The sequence below is a fragment of the Drosophila ananassae genome, chromosome 3L (genome assembly GCF_017639315.1).
Source record: "Drosophila ananassae strain 14024-0371.13 chromosome 3L, ASM1763931v2, whole genome shotgun sequence".
In the NCBI taxonomy this organism is placed as follows: domain Eukaryota; kingdom Metazoa; phylum Arthropoda; class Insecta; order Diptera; family Drosophilidae; genus Drosophila; species Drosophila ananassae.
This window is the reverse complement of record NC_057929.1, coordinates 6,837,385-6,857,620: the sequence shown is the minus strand read 5'-3', so window position 1 is coordinate 6,857,620 and position 20,236 is coordinate 6,837,385. Positions and strand designations below refer to the sequence as shown.

The following is a 20,236-nucleotide window of genomic DNA, read 5'->3' as shown; positions in this document are numbered from 1 at the left end:
GACTGGGAGAACCAAACTATCAAATATCAATTAAATCACTGTTTTTTGTAGCTACCAGATAATGCAGGGCCTGACTATGTTTTATCCTTTATTTGTTAAATCACATGCCTATTTAATGTACCATTTGATATACTGCCAAAGGAATTAGTGCCTTATCTCATCTCTCCTTCGCCTCGAACTAAAATTTTGGCTTATGATTATAGATTATTTAATTAAAACAAAACGCTTGGGTTGGGGGTGATTTTGCAGAACAGTGAGGAGATTGCATTAGCTCGATAATTTAGGTGGACCACGACAAGAGCTGCTTCATGTCTGGATCATCTGGAATAAAATAAGACTATCAGTACTGATTAAACAAACATCGTGGCATTATTACTCACCATCGTCAGCAACTGTTGTCGTTGGCACCGCCTTCTTCTTCTCCTTGGCCTTCTCAGGCAAATCTTCTGTAGGTGCTTCTGGCAATGTTGGTGTCGGCTCGGGAATACCAATGATTTCCTTATCAAAGTTCTCCTGTTCGAGTTCGTCGAGTTCCCGCTCGAGGTCCTCGTCATCGAGATCTGCCCCGAAGGCCACAGGATTGGAAATGGCATCGGAGATTTCGCGGGCCACGTCCTGCTGTTCGGCAATATCGTCCATCATGTCGTGCACCTTGTCCACATCCCTGCAAGAATATCATTGATTAAGTAATGAGTTATTTCATTTGATTTTCGAATCTTACATATTCTGGTGGGCGCTCTTGAGGGCATCGGCGGCTCCCTTCATTGTGGTCAAGACGGCAGTGTTTGTGTTGGCGCTCTCCAGAGCCTCGCGCTGCATCTCAATGGTGGACAGCGTGCCGTCGATCTGTTGGAGCTGCTTCTCCAGGCGCTTCTTCTTTTTGAGGGCTTGCAGGGCCACTGAAAAGTGTCAAGACAGCAAATAAGTGGGAATTCAAATAATATCCTACTGATATTTGTTTATATTTGTGAGATGGCCAATTTTGCTAAGCGTGGATTCTAATTACTCTATGGCATGGCTAATGTTTGTTGTTTTTTGATACAAAAGGAATGTTTATATTACGTTCTTAGCGTTTGCGGACACGTCCAGGCATCGAATGGTATGCGGGTGAGAAGGGCGAAGAAATACAGATTGTTTTATTGAATAATCTATTGCTAGCAGTGGTGGTGGCGGCTGATTAATTGAAAGGCCTCAGCCGCAACAAAAAAATCAACAGTGAGTCATTTTTTCCAGACACTTGCCACACAAGCGTGCGACCGATTATCCGGTTATCAGGGAAATCCGGTGTCCTACACCCACTTACATACCTCGTTTGTTTTTGGATGCATTCTTGCGGGCTATGTTCAGCTCGTCCTCGATCTTGGCCTCGAGGAACTCCTGCTTCTTGATAAGCATGTTCTCAGTCTCTCGCAGCTTCTGTATCGCCTCGCCTGTCGTGGGGGCCACCTCCTTCTTGCCGCCAAACATCTTCCCGAAGAAACTCATCCTGGCTGTCTGCTTTGGTTCTCCTACGCTTCAGAAATCCTGTCCAGAAATTCCTTTTTCCAGCTATTGCGTTTTTTGCTGTCTGGCGAGCTGTTTTTGTTCAATAGGCGATGCGATGCGTCATCCGATAGCGATTGTTTCTTTTTATCGTCTTCTGGCAGTTTATTTTGGTATTTTTTTGGTATTTTCGGGCTGTCTAAAGCTGGCCACTCTGATTTGCAGACGCCGAACATAAATAAAAATATTGCAATTCTTTATTAATAATTCCTGGGCATCACCAGGACTCATAAATTTCGCTGGCGGCTACAGGACAACCCAAGGCAAAAGCTAGTTGATTCATTTCACCATGGCAAACCGCACAGTGAAGGAGGCGAAAAACGTGCACGGCACCAACCCGCAATACCTCATCGAGAAGATCATCCGGTCTCGCATCTACGATTCAAAGTACTGGAAGGAGCAATGCTTTGCTCTCACGGCAGAGCTGCTGGTGGACAAGGCCATGGAGCTTCGTTTTGTGGGCGGCGTCTACGGCGGTAACATCAAGCCCACTCAGTTCCTCTGCCTGACTCTGAAAATGCTGCAAATCCAGCCGGAAAAGGATATCGTTGTAGAGTTTATCAAGAACGAGGAGTTCAAGTACGTTCGCGCATTGGGCGCCTTTTACCTGAGACTCACGGGTGCCGCACTGGACTGCTATAAATACCTGGAGCCACTGTACATCGACAATCGGAAATTGCGGCGCCAGAATCGTGCCGGCCAGTTTGAAATTGTGTACATGGACGAGTACATAGACGAGCTGCTGCGCAATGATCGCGTGTGCGACATCATACTGCCGCGTATCCAGAAGCGTACTATTCTGGAAGAGAACAACGAGATTGAGCCGAAAGTCTCTGTCCTGGATGAAGATCTGGATGACGAACTGCCCAGCGACGAGGAGAAGGCTGAAGAAAAGGAGGCCAGTCGAGCGAAGGACAAGGACTCGTCATCAGTGAGGCGACCAAGAAGAGCTCGCTCAAAGTCCAGGTCACGGAGCAGGGATCGCGGAAACCGACCAGCCCAGAGCACCAACCGCTCCCGGGACTACTACGATGAGCTGGAGGAGTACGATCGGCAGCGTAATCGAGCCCGTAACCGAGAGCCCCAGTTCGAGGAGCATGATCGACGACAGGATCGAGACCGGGACCGCCAGGACAGGGACAGGATGCGAGAACGGGAGCGTGACCGTGAGCGCCAGGATAGAGACAGATACGGCGACAGGGATCGCCGGGAACGAGACCGAGAATGGGACCGAGAACGTGAACGGGATCGCGGCAGTCGGCACGACCAGCGGGAGCGGGATTCGCGGGGAGAACGCGAACGGCGCCGCTACTAAAATAAGTTTAAATAGTTTTAATAACTGACTAGTAAAAACTGCTAACAGAAATGAAATCTCTGGTATTTTAATGCGAGCCGAGTTGGCAGCACCCGTCGTAATCAATCGTAAACACAATCAGCTGTAGGCATTGTTGCTATTAGAAAGTTTTTATAAACATTGTGACGCAGAGGGAATATCTGAGAATTCACTCCGCTCTGTTCTGTTTCAGCCAGCGGTGTTCGTTTTAAAAAATATACTGCGCGATTCTGCCGGCACAGCAGCAGTTGAAACTGGAGCTTTAGTATCTCATTCCCCTTCGTCACGCTCGGAAGTCGTTTTTCATATTAACTGCGTTGCATTATTGAATGATTTGCTAAATCCACTATCAGCAAACCACTGAGACAGTCGAATCGTTAATTTCCGCCAGAGATATGCAGCGCGATGATACTGAGGCGTTGGTGGGCGAGGTAGAGGGCGGCCCGATGCAGGAGCCACGCAGTCTGAACCCCGCCGAGGTATCTTCGTCCAGCAATAAAGAGGCATCCCCGCCCCCGAGACATGATCATAGAAGCTACCGCTGGTTCATCCTCGAGCCCGCAGTTTTTCTCATCTTCTTCGCTAGATATCTAATTGGTACGTAATGGCGGAAGATTGCCTCAGTGGTGCTTAACTTAATGAAACTATCACTTTTTAGGGGCGGTTTACCAAAATCAGATCCTCTACCAGACCTGTGTCACCATCATGGAGTTCAATGCCACGGAATGCGAGCCGTTGCGGGGCATTGATCCTGGAACAGATGAGGTTAAAGTAAGTGAACAATACTTGTATTCCAAGGAAGTCTACACAGATGATAGTGCCTTGGAATTTTATATTTTCCTATATTTTTTGCATGTTTTATCTTTGTTGTGACGCTTTTTTGTGTGGTTTGTGGGGCGTACTGTGGAATTCTAGTTTGTAATTACAAAAGCTCATCTTTATACTTTTTATTTAAAGCTTTCGATTATAAGCTATGCATACTATAATATATTATAAAAGGCTTATACTTAAGAGGATGTAAATTATAAAATTCCCAACACAAAACACCTAGAATGCTTCTAAATCTTGACCTACAAGTTCACCCTCGAGCAGCCTGATTGAAGACAAAGTGTCGTCTCGGCAACAAAGCAAGTCAGATTAATCTAATTTAAGTCCCATTGTTTAGACTATAATGTAAGTGCTCAGAGATAATGAATTTGGAACAGCGTTCAAGGCTTATCGGCGTGCAAAATAGCAAAAAGGCAAAGTTTTTTATGACTAACTGTAATGGAGGTATCGAACTCCACTAGACCGTTTAAAATATATTTAATTTTAGCTTTCTGACACTGCGGAATGAATCATCCAATCGTTTATTGTTTATTCCAGAAAATTGAAGTTGTAGTACAAAAATATTCGGCGAATATTATGATGGCAACCTCCTTGTTGGAGAGCATAATCCCGGCATTTGTGAGCTTGTTCCTGGGTCCCTGGTCGGACAAGTTTGGGAGGCGGCCCGTCCTCCTAACTACCTTTACAGGTTAGTTGTCTATAAGTTATTGCAAGTCGTTTATAATAATTAAATATTATTTTAGGCTATCTTACAGGCGCCACCATACTAATTGTGATAACTTGGATAACGATGTCTAGAAACATCAGCCCTTGGTGGTTCCTGTTGTCTTCCGTTCCCTCGGTCTTGAGTGGCGGAACGTGTGCCTTGATCACAGGAATCTATTGCTACATATCTGATGTGACCAAGGAGGAGAAGAGCTTTAGGTAAACGAAAATAATTAATCATTGCGAAATATATTTATTATATATTTCTTGATCATTAGAATGGTCCTTAACGAGGCTTCTTTGTGCACGGGCATGATGGTGGGTAATGTGGCAAGTGGTTACATTTATGCCGCCACGAATGCCGTCACCTTATTCGTAATAGCTGGTTCCCTGATGGCTCTGGCTTTGGCGTTCGTCTACTTATTTGTTCCCGAGAGCTTAAATCCTGCCAATATTCACACAGGAGTATGTGTCTTGCTTCAAAATCTTTGTAGGGTATAACCCTAATTTTTATATAATTTTCTAGTCCCGAATCCGTGAATTCTTCCGCTTTGATTTGGTGAAGGATCTAGTCAACACTGCCATTAAAAGACGACCCAACTTCGATCGTGCCATTATCTGGCTGACAATGATTGCACTGACAATAGCTATATTCGATATGGGTGAGTTAAAATAAACCTCCATAGAATTATATCTCAGTTTATGTGTTTTTGCAGAGGGCGAGGGAACTGTCAACTACATGTTTATGCAGGAGAAGTTCAACTGGACCATCAAGGACTTCAGCCTTTTCAACGCCTCTCGCATAATCATCCAGATTGTGGGCAGTATCGTAGGCATGATTGTTCTCCGCCGCATCCTCAAAGTCTCAATTGTTAGCATGGCTATGCTGTCACTTGCCTGCTGTGTTTTGGAGAGTACAGTACGAGCTACTGCCGTTTATTGGCAGGAATTGTACCTGGGAATGACGTTGGGAATGATGCGCGGCGTCATGGGGCCGATGTGCCGCGCCATTCTGTCTCACGTTGCTCCCAGCACGGAAGTGGGTAAGTAGAATCTCGTTACGCGATGCATAGCATGATTAATTAATATATAATGTATATTTTAGGAAAAATATTCGCACTGACCACGTCTATGGAATCCGTGTCACCACTTGGAGCTGCTCCTCTGTACACTATTGTCTACAGAAAAACAGTGGAATTTTATCCCGGAGCTTTTAATTTTATCAGCGCAGCACTATACTTTGTGTGCTACATTCTCATTGCGTAAGTTTGCTTTACATCTGAAATTAGAATGATAACTGACGACCCTTATTTTCAGTGCGATTTTCGGCATCCAGAAATCTCTGACCAACACCAGCGTTTACCAGGCCATAGGCAGTTAACCATATCCGATACGATCGAATTAGATAAATGTATCTCATAGTTTGAATTCCGTCAGACCTCTCTCAACAAAAAGTTTTGTATACATCAGATTTGTGTTTGTATCCCCTGTATTTTGTACAAGTATTATATTAATTTTTATCTAAATGTGTGTATCTGTACCGATGTTTTGGCTATCTGACTGTGTTTTGCAGGTGCAGGCATTGTAAAGTTAGGAGAATATAACTAAAAGTATGCAGTGGGACAATAAACTGTAAATAGACAAATAAAATATGTTGTTTGTGTACACATGGGCCCAGATAAGCCGCCCAAGGGGTTGGGCACTCTGAGTTGGGGAGAGGCGTTTGGCGTGTGGCGATAGGGCGAAGCAAACGACTTGGTCTGTTCGAAATCGCTCGCTTTGTTTGTTTACGTCGCCAATTTCAGCTGTTCCCAGCGTTTAGTGTATCGCTAGAGTTCGGCCCGTTCGGAGGTCTCCCCCCATACATCATTTCCCCCACTTGGCTTGGTTCTACGATATACTTTGAGGCTGAATGAATTGCTAATTCCTTTGTCTAGCGATCGTTCAGCTGGATAAGTTACACGATAAGGCTTTGGTTGTAAGTTGAGCAGCATGTCACGACCAGATGAGGCGCCAATTATTGGCAGCGACGATGACGAGCCACTGGAAACCGGATTTGGGCCCCCGCCCTCGAATCAGACCTTTTTCAGCCGACTGAAGCCACGAACTCTGCTGTTGGAGCCCGCCGTATTTCTAGTTTTCTTCGGCAAATTTCTAGCAGGTGTTTACGATTAGCTTTCTCTTGCATTAGATACATATACTAACCCCTTGCCTCCTCCAGATGCTGTGTACCAGAATCAGATACTCTACCATACCTGCGTGACGATCATGAAATTCAATGCCACCGAGTGTGAGCCATTTCTCGGCACGGATCGTGCTTCCGACCAAGTTAAGGCAAGTTGAAAAGCTTTTCTATACTCTAGAATTCCAAAAATATTAGACATTTTTTCCAATATTAGTTTATAAATGTTTAGAAAGAAAAAAGAGCTAATGGTCGAGTCACTAACATGTCTATTATCAAGACCTTTGTTGAGAGGGTTCGTATTTTAAAATCCCCTGCATAAATAACAAAGGTTTAAGTTAAAATACAAACGTATTTATTCATTCCTCCTTCTGCTTATCAGTTGACCAAAACAAAAGAACACACGAATTGTTTATGACTAATTGGCGCAACTTATCACAAAAAAAAAGAAGGAATTATCGACCCAGTACACAAATTGGGAATAGATATTATGGGTTGAATGTGTCCAGATAGGAGAGTCACCCCACCCCCAAAATCGAATGAGTCACGGAAACGTGACGGATGTGTTTCTGGGTTATCAGTTAGCGAAAATCCCACAGTAATCACACCTTTTTATTTACAGAAGATCGAGGGCCAAGTTCAGGAATATGCTTCCACCATAACCATGATTAGTACTATGCTGGAGAGTGCGGTTCCCGCCATCGTAAGCCTGTTCCTGGGCCCCTGGTCCGATAAATTTGGCAGGAGACCCATCCTACTGTCCACCTACACAGGTATGTCTATATAACTTTAAAAAATTTAATATATTTCTATTTATTTCTATCTAGGTTACCTCGTAAGTGCAATTATAATGATAGTACTCACACAAATAGCAAGGGCCACTAGCATTAGTCCCTGGTGGTTCCTGCTCTCCTCCGTCCCAATGGTCTTCAGTGGCGGCACCTGTGCCCTGATCACCATTCTCTACTGCCATGTTTCCGATGTGGCCACCGAGGATAAGCGAGCCATGAGGTAAACAGGGCTATAATACATTTTATAATGTCTGGCCTTTATTAATTATTCAACTTTTTTAAAACGAATGTAGAATGGTGACCATGGAGGCTTGCTTGGGCCTAGGAATGCTAGCAGGCGGAGTAGCCAGTGGTTACATCTATTCCGCCATTGGAGCAGCAACCCTTTATATTCTCGTGGCTTCCATTATCTTTGTGGCTCTGGTCTACGTCTATTTTGTAAAGGAGAGTCTCAAGTCCGAAAATATTCAAACAGGGGTGAGATTAATTAGTGATTAATACATTGATTAAATAATATCTAATACCTCCTATTGTAGTCCCGCATCAGAGAGTTTTTCCGTCTGGATTTGGCAAAAGACCTCGTAAGGACTTGCATCCGAAAGCGAGAGAACTATGATCGGGCTATTATTGGAATGGTGATCATGTCTCTGGCCATGTGTGTCTTTGCCATGGGTGAGTATTCCTGATTATTTTAGACTTTAAACTATGAACTAACTTCTTCTTCCGGTTAACAGAGGGCGAGGCCACAGTAAACTACATGTTCATGAGAAAACAATTCGATTATACGGTTCAGGACTATAGTATTTTCAATTCCGCCCGCGTTGTAATCCAAATAGTGGGCAGCATCATTGCCATGATCCTGCTGCGTCGTTTGTTCCGCCTTTCCAATGTATCCATGACTCTCCTGGCCTTTGCCTGCTGTGTCCTCGAGGCCACGGTTCGGGCTACGGCCGTATACCGAAGTGAGATGTACTTGGCTCTAGTCGTGGGAATGATGCGGGGAGTCATGTCGCCGATGACCAAAGCCATTTTATCAAATGTGACACCAAGCTCGGAGTTGGGTAAGAATATTTAGACAATATTCTATTAAAAACTGACAAAATTGTATCCTTTTTTAGGTAAAGTTTTCTCTCTAACCACTTCATTGCAATCCATATCGCCCTTGGGGGCAGCTCCACTTTATATGGCCGTCTACAAGGCCACAGTGGAGGTGTATCCTGGCGTCTTCAACTTCATTAGCGTGGGACTCTACTCCATGTGCTATATCATGTCGGCGTAAGTACATATTTGGATAAAAAATAATCATTTTTAAAACTAAAATACCAAAACCTTGCAGAGCGGTCTTTGGAATTCAAAAATCAATGGTTGGCACTGGTGTGTACCAGGTTTTATAAACTTAATCTTAATCTTAAGTCATAAATATTCCATCACGAACAACTTTAATGTGTAATATATCGCTGGATAACAAAAATTGTAAATCGGTTGTAAGTATTATTGTAAATATTTGTAAATCAATTAGGCTTAAATGTGTAAAGAGTAGGTACGTCAATCCCAAAGTCTAAATTAGATTGTAATTAATACTGCCTAACCAAAGACAAATGTCTCATGTATTTACTTTTATTGTATATATGCGTAAATGAGTAAAAAGTTGCTGAAATCAAATTTGTTTCCACTTCTAGACGTTAATTGGGGTATTATGGTCATAATAGAGACTATTTGCGTAATTCTACTGCCGTCCAACCCGTTCTTGACATCCGAGATTGGTCGAACAAACAACGAATCCCAACGAGATTCTTTCAAAATGTGCCATCAAATAGTGCTCTAAAATTCTATCTGGTTGTTCTGGATCACTTGCAAATAAACAAAGTTCATTGACCCCGGCCTTCTTTCATCATAATAGCACAGTTTAATGATATTTTTCTGTTTGGTCACGCACCACTTGCGAAATACTCCCATTGGCAACTGCCTCAGGTATTCGCGAGGGACATTTATTATTCAATCGCCATGACCAGACTCAATAAGTAAAATATTGGACACTTCGACAGGTAGGGTTCGAACCATTAATGAAACCAACAAACAAACTTATAGACTGAAGATATAGCTTTTGCAGTGGTCTAACTCTTCGCACTCCTGTGATTTCGCGATTCTCCTAGATTTTATTGGAGGTCCCCCAGAAAAATATAGAAAACATCGATAAAAAATTTTGTTTTAAGATTTTGATAAAGATTTATGGAGAATCTTTCTAGAAATCGATAAAGGTATTTCGCTTGATGATCGGATTAAAATTGGCCACGATATAGCCTTCGCAGTGGCCACATTTCCATACTCCACGATTTCTCCACATTTTAAAGGGAGTCCCCTAGGAAAATTTGAAAAATAGGGATCCAAAATTTTGTTTTCAGATTTTGATGCAGATTTATGGAGAATCTTTCCAGCAATCGTTTGAGGTATTTCGCTGGACGATCGGATGAAAATTGGCCAAGATATAGCCTTCGCAGTGGCCACATTTCCATACTCCACGGTTTCCCCACATTCTAAAGGGAGTCCCCTAGGAAAATTTGAAAAATAGGGATCCAAAATTTTGTTTTCAGATTTTGATGCAGATTTATGGAGAATCTTTCCAGCAATCGTTTGAGGTATTTCGCTGGACGATCGGATGAAAATTGGCCAAGATATAGCCTTCGCAGTGGCCACATTTCCATACTCCACGGTTTCCCCACATTCTAAAGGGAGTCCCCTAGGAAAATTTGAAAAATAGGGATCCAAAATTTTGTTTTCAGATTTTGATGCAGATTTATGGAGAATCTTTCCAGCAATCGTTTGAGGTATTTCGCTGGACGATTGGATGAAAATTGGCCAAGATATAGCCTTCGCAGTGGCCACATTTCCATACTCCACGGTTTCCCCACATTCTAAAGGGAGTCCCCTAGGAAAATTTGAAAAATAGGGATCCAAAATTTTGTTTTCAGATTTTGATGCAGATTTATGGAGAATCTTTCCAGCAATCGTTTGAGGTATTTCGCTGGACGATTGGATGAAAATTGGCCAAGATATAGCCTTCGCAGTGGCCACATTTCCATACTCCACGGTTTCCCCACATTCTAAAGGGAGTCCCCTAGGAAAATTTGAAAAATAGGGATCCAAAATTTTGTTTTCAGATTTTGATGCAGATTTATGGAGAATCTTTCCAGCAATCGTTTGAGGTATTTCGCTGGACGATTGGATGAAAATTGGCCAAGATATAGCCTTCGCAGTGGCCACATTTCCATACTCCACGGTTTCCCCACATTCTAAAGGGAGTCCCCTAGGAAAATTTGAAAAATAGGGATCCAAAATTTTGTTTTCAGATTTTGATGCAGATTTATGGAGAATCTTTCCAGCAATCGTTTGAGGTATTTCGCTGGACGATCGGATGAAAATTGGCCAAGATATAGCCTTCGCAGTGGCCACATTTCCATACTCCACGGTTTCCCCACATTCTAAAGGGAGTCCCCTAGGAAAATTTGAAAAATAGGGATCCAAAATTTTGTTTTCAGATTTTGATGCAGATTTATGGAGAATCTTTCCAGCAATCGTTTGAGGTATTTCGCTGGACGATTGGATGAAAATTGGCCAAGATATAGCCTTCGCAGTGGCCACATTTCCATACTCCACGGTTTCCCCACATTCTAAAGGGAGTCCCCTAGGAAAATTTGAAAAATAGGGATCCAAAATTTTGTTTTCAGATTTTGATGCAGATTTATGGAGAATCTTTCCAGCAATCGTTTGAGGTATTTCGCTGGACGATTGGATGAAAATTGGCCAAGATATAGCCTTCGCAGTGGCCACATTTCCATACTCCACGGTTTCCCCACATTCTAAAGGGAGTCCCCTAGGAAAATTTGAAAAATAGGGATCCAAAATTTTGTTTTCAGATTTTGATGCAGATTTATGGAGAATCTTTCCAGCAATCGATAAAGGTATTTCGCTTGATGATCGGATTAAAATTGGCCACGATATAGCCTTCGCAGTGGCCACATTTCCATACTCCACGATTTCTCCACATTTTAAAGGGAGTCCCCTAGGAAAATTTGAAAAATAGGGATCCAAAATTTTGTTTTCAGATTTTGATGCAGATTTATGGAGAATCTTTCCAGCAATCGTTTGAGGTATTTCGCTGGACGATTGGATGAAAATTGGCCAAGATATAGCCTTCGCAGTGGCCACATTTCCATACTCCACGGTTTCCCCACATTCTAAAGGGAGTCCCCTAGGAAAATTTGAAAAATAGGGATCCAAAATTTTGTTTTCAGATTTTGATGCAGATTTATGGAGAATCTTTCCAGCAATCGTTTGAGGTATTTCGCTGGACGATTGGATGAAAATTGGCCAAGATATAGCCTTCGCAGTGGCCACATTTCCATACTCCACGGTTTCCCCACATTCTAAAGGGAGTCCCCTAGGAAAATTTGAAAAATAGGGATCCAAAATTTTGTTTTCAGATTTTGATGCAGATTTATGGAGAATCTTTCCAGCAATCGTTTGAGGTATTTCGCTGGACGATTGGATGAAAATTGGCCAAGATATAGCCTTCGCAGTGGCCACATTTCCATACTCCACGGTTTCCCCACATTCTAAAGGGAGTCCCCTAGGAAAATTTGAAAAATAGGGATCCAAAATTTTGTTTTCAGATTTTGATGCAGATTTATGGAGAATCTTTCCAGCAATCGTTTGAGGTATTTCGCTGGACGATTGGATGAAAATTGGCCAAGATATAGCCTTCGCAGTGGCCACATTTCCATACTCCACGGTTTCCCCACATTCTAAAGGGAGTCCCCTAGGAAAATTTGAAAAATAGGGATCCAAAATTTTGTTTTCAGATTTTGATGCAGATTTATGGAGAATCTTTCCAGCAATCGTTTGAGGTATTTCGCTGGACGATTGGATGAAAATTGGCCAAGATATAGCCTTCGCAGTGGCCACATTTCCATACTCCACGGTTTCCCCACATTCTAAAGGGAGTCCCCTAGGAAAATTTGAAAAATAGGGATCCAAAATTTTGTTTTCAGATTTTGATGCAGATTTATGGAGAATCTTTCCAGCAATCGTTTGAGGTATTTCGCTGGACGATTGGATGAAAATTGGCCAAGATATAGCCTTCGCAGTGGCCACATTTCCATACTCCACGGTTTCCCCACATTCTAAAGGGAGTCCCCTAGGAAAATTTGAAAAATAGGGATCCAAAATTTTGTTTCCAGATTGTGATGCAGATTTATGGAGAATCTTTCTAGAAATCGATAAAGGTGGTCCGCTTTAAAGGGGATCCCCTAGGAAAATTTGAAAAATAGGGATCAAAAATGTTGTCCCAAGATCTTGATGCAGACTTATGGAAAATCTTTCTAGAAATCTTTTAAGGTATTCCGCGCCCGGACCCGGTAAATACTAACAAAGATATAGACTTTGTAGGGGTACTAATTGAGTCCTTGAAGCTTACCTAACTCCCTTAATCTTTAGTTAATTCGTATAGTTCCATTTGGTGAAGAACTAAGTTCTATTTTAATATACAAACTTAACAATATCTTACGGCAGCTAACAAGAACTAGGCTTTTAAAATACGTATAAATAAACAAGTCAAAGACAATCGATTCATAACCAATGACTGGTGATCCGTAGCAGTCCGGAAGACTCGTTTTCTATAAATTCGCTCCGCTCGTAAACGATTTAAGCTTAGCTCCAGGCGATCACATGTTAATTTGGCCACTTTTTCGAATCCGTCTCACTTGAGAACCTTGGCGTAGTGCTGCTTGTGCCTGTACTTGATGCGCAAGACGCACCTGGTCGGCGAGGGGATGGGAATTAGGTGTGATCTCGTTTAATTAGCGCATTTGGGGCATTTGGAGAGGGGGCTTTCCTCGGCTTTCCCCCGAGGAACCAAAAGGTTCAAACTTACCCGATGAACACGAACGACAAGAGGTACAGGAACGAACTGACGAAGTTGAACAGACCCGGGTAGGTGGTAAGGGACCGTTTATATATAAAGGTGTACAGGGGGGCGGCGACTGTAATTAGCGGTAAAATGGTCAATAAATATAATTAAATGGCACTGGTACTGGCTCTGGCTCCACTCACCGAAAGGTGCGAACGACTGCAAAACATTTTTGATGGAAAAAATTTTACCTGCAAGAAAGAGTAAAGGGTTTCATTGCCATTTGTTACTTGCTTATAATAAAAAACAGCTGCTGGCTGTTACGTTCGTAAAGTAATACTCACCCAGATCCGAGGGCGGTACTATATTCGAAACAATTGTGCGACACATGGGTCCGGATATGGACCGGAAGACGCCCAGGGCCACGGAGAGGTACATATGCCAGGGCATGGTGGCGAAGCCCTTGGCAAGATTCTTAACAATCTCCGAAAAGAAGGCCAACAGGGCTAAAGTTACTACCGACAGTCGGAAAACCTGATAATGATAGAAATATATATCCTTTGAAGCACTTCTTCTACCCTTGCGAAGGACTCACCTTTCGGAGAATGAGGAACCCAATTAGGGCTCCAATCATGGGCACCAGATGGCTGACTGTCTCGAAGAAAGTGTAGTCCCGCACGGTCCAATGGAATTTTTCGCGAACAAACAAATACATGACGGTCATCACGCCATCTAATGTGATGTTCGAATAGGATTGACAAAATAATTAAACAATCGTGCTGCAGCCACTCACCGAAAACAAAAATGGACAGGAACATGGCCAGCGTGACGAGCCAGATGATGGCCCTGGCATTGTGCTCTCGCGGCTTGAAACAGGTGCTGATCATGTCCTTGATGTGAACGGTGCTGAACAGTCCGGCCTTTTCAACCCGCTCCTCCGCCTGCTTGCGCTGCTTCTCCTCCGCCTTCTGGGGCAGCCGCTCCACATACTTGGCCAGCAGATCCTCGTCGAAGCTCATCGCCGGCGTGGCCGGAGTGGGAAGCTCACAGGACACCGCACGGTTCTTCTCCAAGGGGCTGGGCTTCTGCGGCTGTTCGTCGCCCATGAAATTGGGCGGACAGTCGATGGCCACGCGATCCAGTTGCAGATCGCAGGCAGTTATTGGCACATCCTTCTCCTTGCCATCCTTGCCGCCATTGGCCAGCGCTGCGTTCTTGGCCTCCAGAGCCTGTCGGAAGTGCAGGCTCTCCGGAACAAAGAATATGATAAAGATCGTGGCAAAGGTCACTATACATCCGGATAATCCTATGGTGGCAGCCGACCCAGCCGCGGCATAAACGAAGCTGGAGAGCAAGGATCCGCTGGTCAGGCCTATGAAGAATAGTGACTCCATAAAGATCATGCGGTATGGCCGGGACTTGCAATCCGTAATATCCGAAATGAAGCAGAAGGCGGCCACCGAAAAGACGCAGTTGCCTCCGAGGAGAGAGTGGGGGACTGCCGCCAGGATGTACCACCAGGGATTGATGACATAATAGCTGGACAGTTCACAGATGGCAGCCATCATCAGAAACGACAATGAGAATCCTGCCAAAATTAGGAGAATCTTAATTTGAAGTTAAACATTCCAAGGTATTTAAAAGGTATGTCCGTAAAAGTTAACTGACCGAGAAACCATAAATTTAAAAAAACAGAAGTCTCACAAAAGGTAAAGTTTACACAATTGCATTGGAAATTACCCAACTTCATGGCTGTAAAATAATACCTATAGACATTAACTATTTCTAGTTATGTCAGAAGACTAAGCTTACCTATCATGGACACAGTTAGGAGAGGCTTTCGTCCATAGTGATCCGACCAGGATCCGATGAAAAGTCCACAGAACGCCGGAACGATGCTCTCCAGCAGAGTTCTGGTCAGAAAGAGATTAGCCACATAGGGCTGAACCTCCGTTTCAATGGCCTTTAAAAGGATAAAAGAAAAGTATTCAGGATCTATCCTCTTCGATAGAGAACCTTTTAAAACCCACATTTATTTCAGAACTGGCATTCTTCGAGTCCAACTGCTTGCAATCCGATTCGTTGTAGTGGAAAATCACGGTACACGTTTGATAGATGACTTGGTTGCGCTGGATAGTACCTGTCCGGAGAGTGGGTTAGTCCCTGGTTACGGTGGACTCCGATGGAGTGGGTCACAACTCACCCGAAAGTGTGTGCGAGAAGAGCAGCATGAAGACAACCGGTTCTACGTAAAACATATGAAATACTTTTTGCCATTGCAGATTTCGGAGCTTTTCCAGCGTAAACGCATTCGAGGCCTTCTCGACCATGTTCGCAGTGCTCGGTTATGGCCAAATTCTTGATTCCAATTCAATGTCTAACCGGCTTTTTGGGCGACCGTCGTCGGTCGGCGTCGTCTCTTGCGATCGAAGGCTGTGAGCGAGGTGGCCTTTTTATTGAGACATTGCAACACCTGTCACGTAACAACGATGGGAGAAAAGTCCACACTTCCGATCAGATCTATGGGCTACTAATGTATAATTCGAATATTATTCAAGCGATTTGATTGCGACGAGAAAACAATCACAACGACATCTAAAATCCAAACAACCCGATTCACGACGACGATCCACGATCCGGCTCGCAATTAGAGTTTCGTTCTCGAAATGAGCAGCTAGCGAAAAATCCGGGCTTTTATATAGAAAAATTGTATATCGAAAAGCAGTCGACAGTCATAGCGGCAGAGCCTCCAACAACTATGCAGTCGAGTCGAGCAGGTAGCCAGCCCAATACTGAGGGGGGAACAGTTGTTCTAGGGCCAAAAACAATAAGCTCGCATCGATTCAGGTGAAAATTCACCAGTGTATGTATTGGAAAATGTGTTGCAGGGAAACTGAAACCCGACTTTCTTCGCCCGCCTCCCATCTTCAAATAACAAAGATAAAAACAATAGATCTGGAGATGTTTTCTCAACAAGGCTTTACTTTTAATTAGCTCATTTCAGTTTTGATTTGAGATTATCACATTCAAAGCTATATATTTATTTTCTATTTATTATAAAATATTCAAAAACCTCAAGAGAGTGAACCTTTTCCATTACAATACTTTCAACTCAACAAACTATAGCTCAAAGTCTGGTGTTTATTTGTTTTCTTTTGCCACAAACTCGGAGAATGGCTTATTTTTGGATCGTGCAAATGAGTAGCACGAGCCAGACCCATGGGGAAAATGAAAAAAGGTTCAGATAGCACGTATATATTAGGCCCCCAAAAAAATCAGACATACATACATATATGTACATACTTCAATAAACTACAAATATTTCCATATAAAGTATGTAAGAATTAATGTTTACAACTTCACTAACAGAATCAAAAAATCTTAGATTTTTAATTCAACATTACATAATAAAGATTATCATATTTTTTTGTGTTAACTTTTTTTAATCATTTGAAAATTATTTTATATTAGTTTTAATTGGTCAAATGACAATTCATGCAACAGGGGTCTGATAGAATCCGAGTTAAATTCCAAAGGTTTCGTTCTGCTCTGTTGGGGCATTAAATTTGTGCGTAAATTGAGATTCATTTTTTGTTTAAAAGGCGCCCCGTCAAGCTTCCAGCCAAGGGTGTAAAAAACCTGGCGGCTAATTCAAAATTAGCAAGTGAAATTAGCATTTGTTTAAATCTGGAGTTAGCACCAATCATTGGTGATACACAGACGCATGCACATCCTTAATGTTTTTATAGATATTCCGCAAGATTTGTCAAGTGACTGCGCACACGCCTCGGCTTTGTCAGCAATATTGGCCCATATTCTTGTTAATGGGAAAATATTTCGATTTTAGTAATTAAGCTCCAGATGAGAGGGCTTTCCAATTCGCTGATCCAAAAATATGTATATATTTTTTCTATTTCTTAGGGCGCCAGAGAACGAGTATGCAAATTAGAAGTGAGGTATGGATGAGTGGCTTTAGCTTTCAGTGGACGGCGAGGCGAGGGAGTTCCCGGCACGGTACCATCTGTGTAATTGATATGCGAAAGTTGGCAATGACTGGCTGATTTTGGGGGTCTTCCATTCTGGTAGAAAATGGAATGGCTGATCACTTAAAAACCGGCTCATAGTACACTTGATTTTTCGACTTTTTATGCCAGACAATGCTGAAATGTAACTTTCATGTCATAATAGATTACCCAAATAGAAGTCAGTTACCTTACCACAACAAAATTATTTCTAGACCAAACAGACTGGCGCTCACAATATTAAAAATCCCCGGATCACTGTCCAGGGTGCGGGTATAGATGCCATAATAGAGACTAGACGATATGAGTGGGGAAAGTGTTTGCAAAACGCCAAGCAGGGCAAAGATTTTACCTTTACAGAGGAGAAAAAATCACAGAGTTGTGGAAAGAACAGAGAAACTTGTTGTCCAACTTGTACTTACCCCGCTCATCGGCTGGCAGCAGATTGGTGATCATTGTGCGACACATGGGATTCACCAGGGACTTGAACAAGCCCAGACCAATGGCCACATAGATCTGCCAACTGACCAGGGCGAAGGCTTTCATCAGGCTGCTGGTCGCGTGGCTGAGAATGGAGAGTAAGGCCAGCCAAAGTATCGTTGATTTGGTGCACTACGAATATCCACAAATCAGCAAAAGCATCTAGCTTTAATGGAGTATTTGAAAAAGCCCACCTTTCTCAAAGACCAGATGAAGATCACTCCGCCGGATCCAGCCACAGCTGGCACTAAAATGCTGACGGACTCGTATTCCGTAAACTGCTTCACGGACCAATGGAACTTGGCCCTCATAAACATGTAGAAAACCGAATTACTGCCATCTAATAAAATAAAACAGTAATATATTAACTATTTTTAGTCAATCTTAACTTTACCTGAAACAAAGGCTGTCAGTAGCAGAACCACCATTATAATTAGAACAATAGATCGGTTATTGTGCTCCCTTGGCTTCTGGCAGGTGCTCCACAAATCCTTCAGTAAGGAAACTAGTCCTCCTTGAGTAGATGAAGTGGTAGAGGTGCGATTTTCCGTGGGTAGGCTCTCTGGCAGAAGTGCAATCATAAGAAAAAGGGCCACAAAAATGGAAGCCGCGGAAATGCTGAAAACCATATAGGCATTGGTGGCTTCATAGACATATCCTGACGAAAAACTACCGAGAAGCAAGCCTACGTAGATGGCCAGTTCATAAGCAATCATCCTTTATAGATACAGAAAACAATTTATAATAGATTGAATCCTTTTGCGAATAATTTACCTGTAGGAACGTACTCTGCCCTCGGAGACATCGCCAATAAAGCAAACTGCTGCCACAGAGTAGGTGACACTGCTTCCCAAGAAGGAAAGGGGCACAATCGAAAGGACATACCACCAAGGACTCACTAACCCATGGTATTGTATAGCCATGTAAGCTATAACAGCGGAAATTAAGTACTGAATGCCATAACCTGTGAGAAGGATTAAATAAGATGAGTTTGGAGTTTCAGGACACAAGTTTTAAGGGTTTTTGGTTAACCCAACCTAGGAAGGAGCACATGAGCAGTGGCTTCCGTCCATATAGATCCGCCCAGGCTCCAGCAAAAAGGCCACAAAAGGCTGGAATAATACACTCCACCATTCGCATTACCAGAGTGACCCGAGCAGCATATGGCTGCACTTGCTCCTCAATTTTCTAAAACAATAATCAGAATTTAATTTATTTCTTTATTTGAAGAAATTGGGTTTCACCTTTGTCTCATTTGTGGGATTCTTGGTGCCCAATAACAAACACACACTATCCGGATAACGAAAACCAGCCGTGCAGCTTTGATAAATGATTTCATTTTTAAGAACAGTTGCTGGATTCCGGGGGAATCACCTGCAGTTAGAGATCATGTCCAGCTTAAATATTCTGATCAAACTTACACGAGAAGTTATAGGCAAAAAGCAGGATCAGAATCAAAGGCTCGAGAAGATAGATTCCCAATGGCTGTGAAATCGGCGTGGGTGGATCACCAGAAGATTCAATATTTGCTTTAATGGCTGGCGCGAAGGAGGCCAGGCTTCCTTCCACGGTGTCTAAACTGTTTGTGCTGCCTGACCCAGAATCCTGAAGCCCTGGGCGCCTTGCTTTGGCCACAAGCTTTTCGTGGGCATGCGGTTCCTCGTTCATCTCTGCCAACGGACTGACTATAAGATTTATTCATGCCTTGGACGAAAACGGAGGCAACTTCAGATAAAAGCGTGCTCTCTTTGAGGAATTTCCCTTCCTGATGTCATTTACATAAAGTATTCACTCCTTGAATGAACGCCAAGAACTGTCATTGTCAGAATTAAAAGATTGTTAGACTTTAGTTCCATGTTTATTCTTATAAATAGCATAATGTGTGAAACAAAACTTTAATATAAATTTTTATCTATTTTGATTTGTCAATATTGGGCACACACTGTATCTTAGTTGTGATCCCCGTACATGAGTCAACTTAGATTGCTCTTTCGCTCCAAGGGACTTTTTGTTGTTGAAACAACGTGCCTTATCTGAATAAAGACTTGAGTTGGGATTAAGCAATAGCATGCTCATTAATATGCATGTTGCGAAACGAATGGCAACTTAACGATTTTAATTGGTGATCAATTCATTTTATGAGGAGATAATTAATCAAAGTTTCTAAACTATAGTTACTTTTAAAAGTCATTCCTGAAAGTATTGGAGCGAAGTTTAAATGAGAAGGGGTTTCCCCGGTTCAAAAAAGGTTTGTAAGTGTGACCAGACTTTGAATGTTTTGGCAATATAAACTTTACATGCAAAAAATTGTTAATTAAAATAGGTTACAAATAAAGGAAGGATTTTAACGGATAATGTTTTCTTATTATATAGTTAAGATAATTAATTATAGCAACATAACAGCGCCCTATTTATTTTTAGTATTTTATGAGACCTTATCGATACTAT

The 20,236-nt window shown here is 42.6% G+C and overlaps 6 protein-coding genes across 7 annotated transcripts; 3 read left to right on the top strand and 3 right to left on the bottom strand.

Moving 5' to 3' along the window:
- Positions 1-75: 75 nt before the first annotated feature.
- LOC6495794 (charged multivesicular body protein 4c) lies at positions 76-1,631 on the bottom strand. 2 transcript variants are annotated; one of them, XM_014908008.2, is made up of 5 exons: positions 1,308-1,631; positions 1,063-1,065; positions 722-899; positions 381-664; positions 76-321 (listed from the first exon to the last, which is right to left on the bottom strand). In XM_014908008.2, the coding sequence occupies exons 1-5, from the start codon at positions 1,483-1,485 to the stop codon at positions 281-283; spliced, it is 684 nt and encodes a 227-aa protein (XP_014763494.1). In that variant the 5' UTR covers positions 1,486-1,631; the 3' UTR covers positions 76-280. The 2 variants fall into 2 exon arrangements, with proteins under 2 accessions (XP_014763494.1, XP_001959600.1); XM_001959564.4 differs by lacking the exon at positions 1,063-1,065 and having other exon boundaries at positions 1,308-1,628.
- A 29-nt stretch (positions 1,632-1,660) lies between these two features.
- On the top strand, positions 1,661-2,913 carry LOC6494820 (pre-mRNA-splicing factor 38). Its single transcript, XM_001959563.3, has one exon. The coding sequence runs from the start codon at positions 1,832-1,834 to the stop codon at positions 2,855-2,857; it is 1,026 nt and encodes a 341-aa protein (XP_001959599.1). The 5' UTR covers positions 1,661-1,831; the 3' UTR covers positions 2,858-2,913.
- Positions 2,914-2,958: 45 nt separating this feature from the next.
- Positions 2,959-6,058, top strand: LOC6494821 (proton-coupled folate transporter). The gene is made up of 9 exons (XM_001959562.4): positions 2,959-3,472; positions 3,534-3,646; positions 4,241-4,391; positions 4,447-4,627; positions 4,687-4,873; positions 4,935-5,070; positions 5,125-5,451; positions 5,514-5,670; positions 5,726-6,058. The coding sequence occupies exons 1-9, from the start codon at positions 3,271-3,273 to the stop codon at positions 5,787-5,789; spliced, it is 1,518 nt and encodes a 505-aa protein (XP_001959598.1). The 5' UTR covers positions 2,959-3,270; the 3' UTR covers positions 5,790-6,058.
- A 160-nt stretch (positions 6,059-6,218) lies between these two features.
- On the top strand, positions 6,219-9,043 carry LOC6494822 (proton-coupled folate transporter). The gene is made up of 9 exons (XM_001959561.4): positions 6,219-6,569; positions 6,630-6,742; positions 7,213-7,363; positions 7,418-7,601; positions 7,675-7,858; positions 7,918-8,053; positions 8,116-8,442; positions 8,500-8,656; positions 8,718-9,043. The coding sequence occupies exons 1-9, from the start codon at positions 6,401-6,403 to the stop codon at positions 8,773-8,775; spliced, it is 1,479 nt and encodes a 492-aa protein (XP_001959597.2). The 5' UTR covers positions 6,219-6,400; the 3' UTR covers positions 8,776-9,043.
- Positions 9,044-12,887: 3,844 nt separating this feature from the next.
- On the bottom strand, positions 12,888-15,959 carry LOC6495793. Its single transcript, XM_001959560.4, has 9 exons — positions 15,490-15,959; positions 15,317-15,426; positions 15,099-15,249; positions 14,080-14,874; positions 13,882-14,018; positions 13,631-13,820; positions 13,490-13,537; positions 13,311-13,419; positions 12,888-13,194 (listed from the first exon to the last, which is right to left on the bottom strand). The coding sequence occupies exons 1-9, from the start codon at positions 15,614-15,616 to the stop codon at positions 13,137-13,139; spliced, it is 1,725 nt and encodes a 574-aa protein (XP_001959596.1). The 5' UTR covers positions 15,617-15,959; the 3' UTR covers positions 12,888-13,136.
- Positions 15,810-19,569, bottom strand: LOC6495792 (proton-coupled folate transporter). The gene is made up of 9 exons (XM_001959559.4): positions 19,210-19,569; positions 19,033-19,142; positions 18,826-18,976; positions 18,563-18,752; positions 18,183-18,505; positions 17,983-18,128; positions 17,731-17,920; positions 17,504-17,660; positions 15,810-17,446 (listed from the first exon to the last, which is right to left on the bottom strand). The coding sequence occupies exons 1-9, from the start codon at positions 19,454-19,456 to the stop codon at positions 17,389-17,391; spliced, it is 1,572 nt and encodes a 523-aa protein (XP_001959595.1). The 5' UTR covers positions 19,457-19,569; the 3' UTR covers positions 15,810-17,388.
- Between the last annotated feature and the right edge of the window lie 667 nt (positions 19,570-20,236).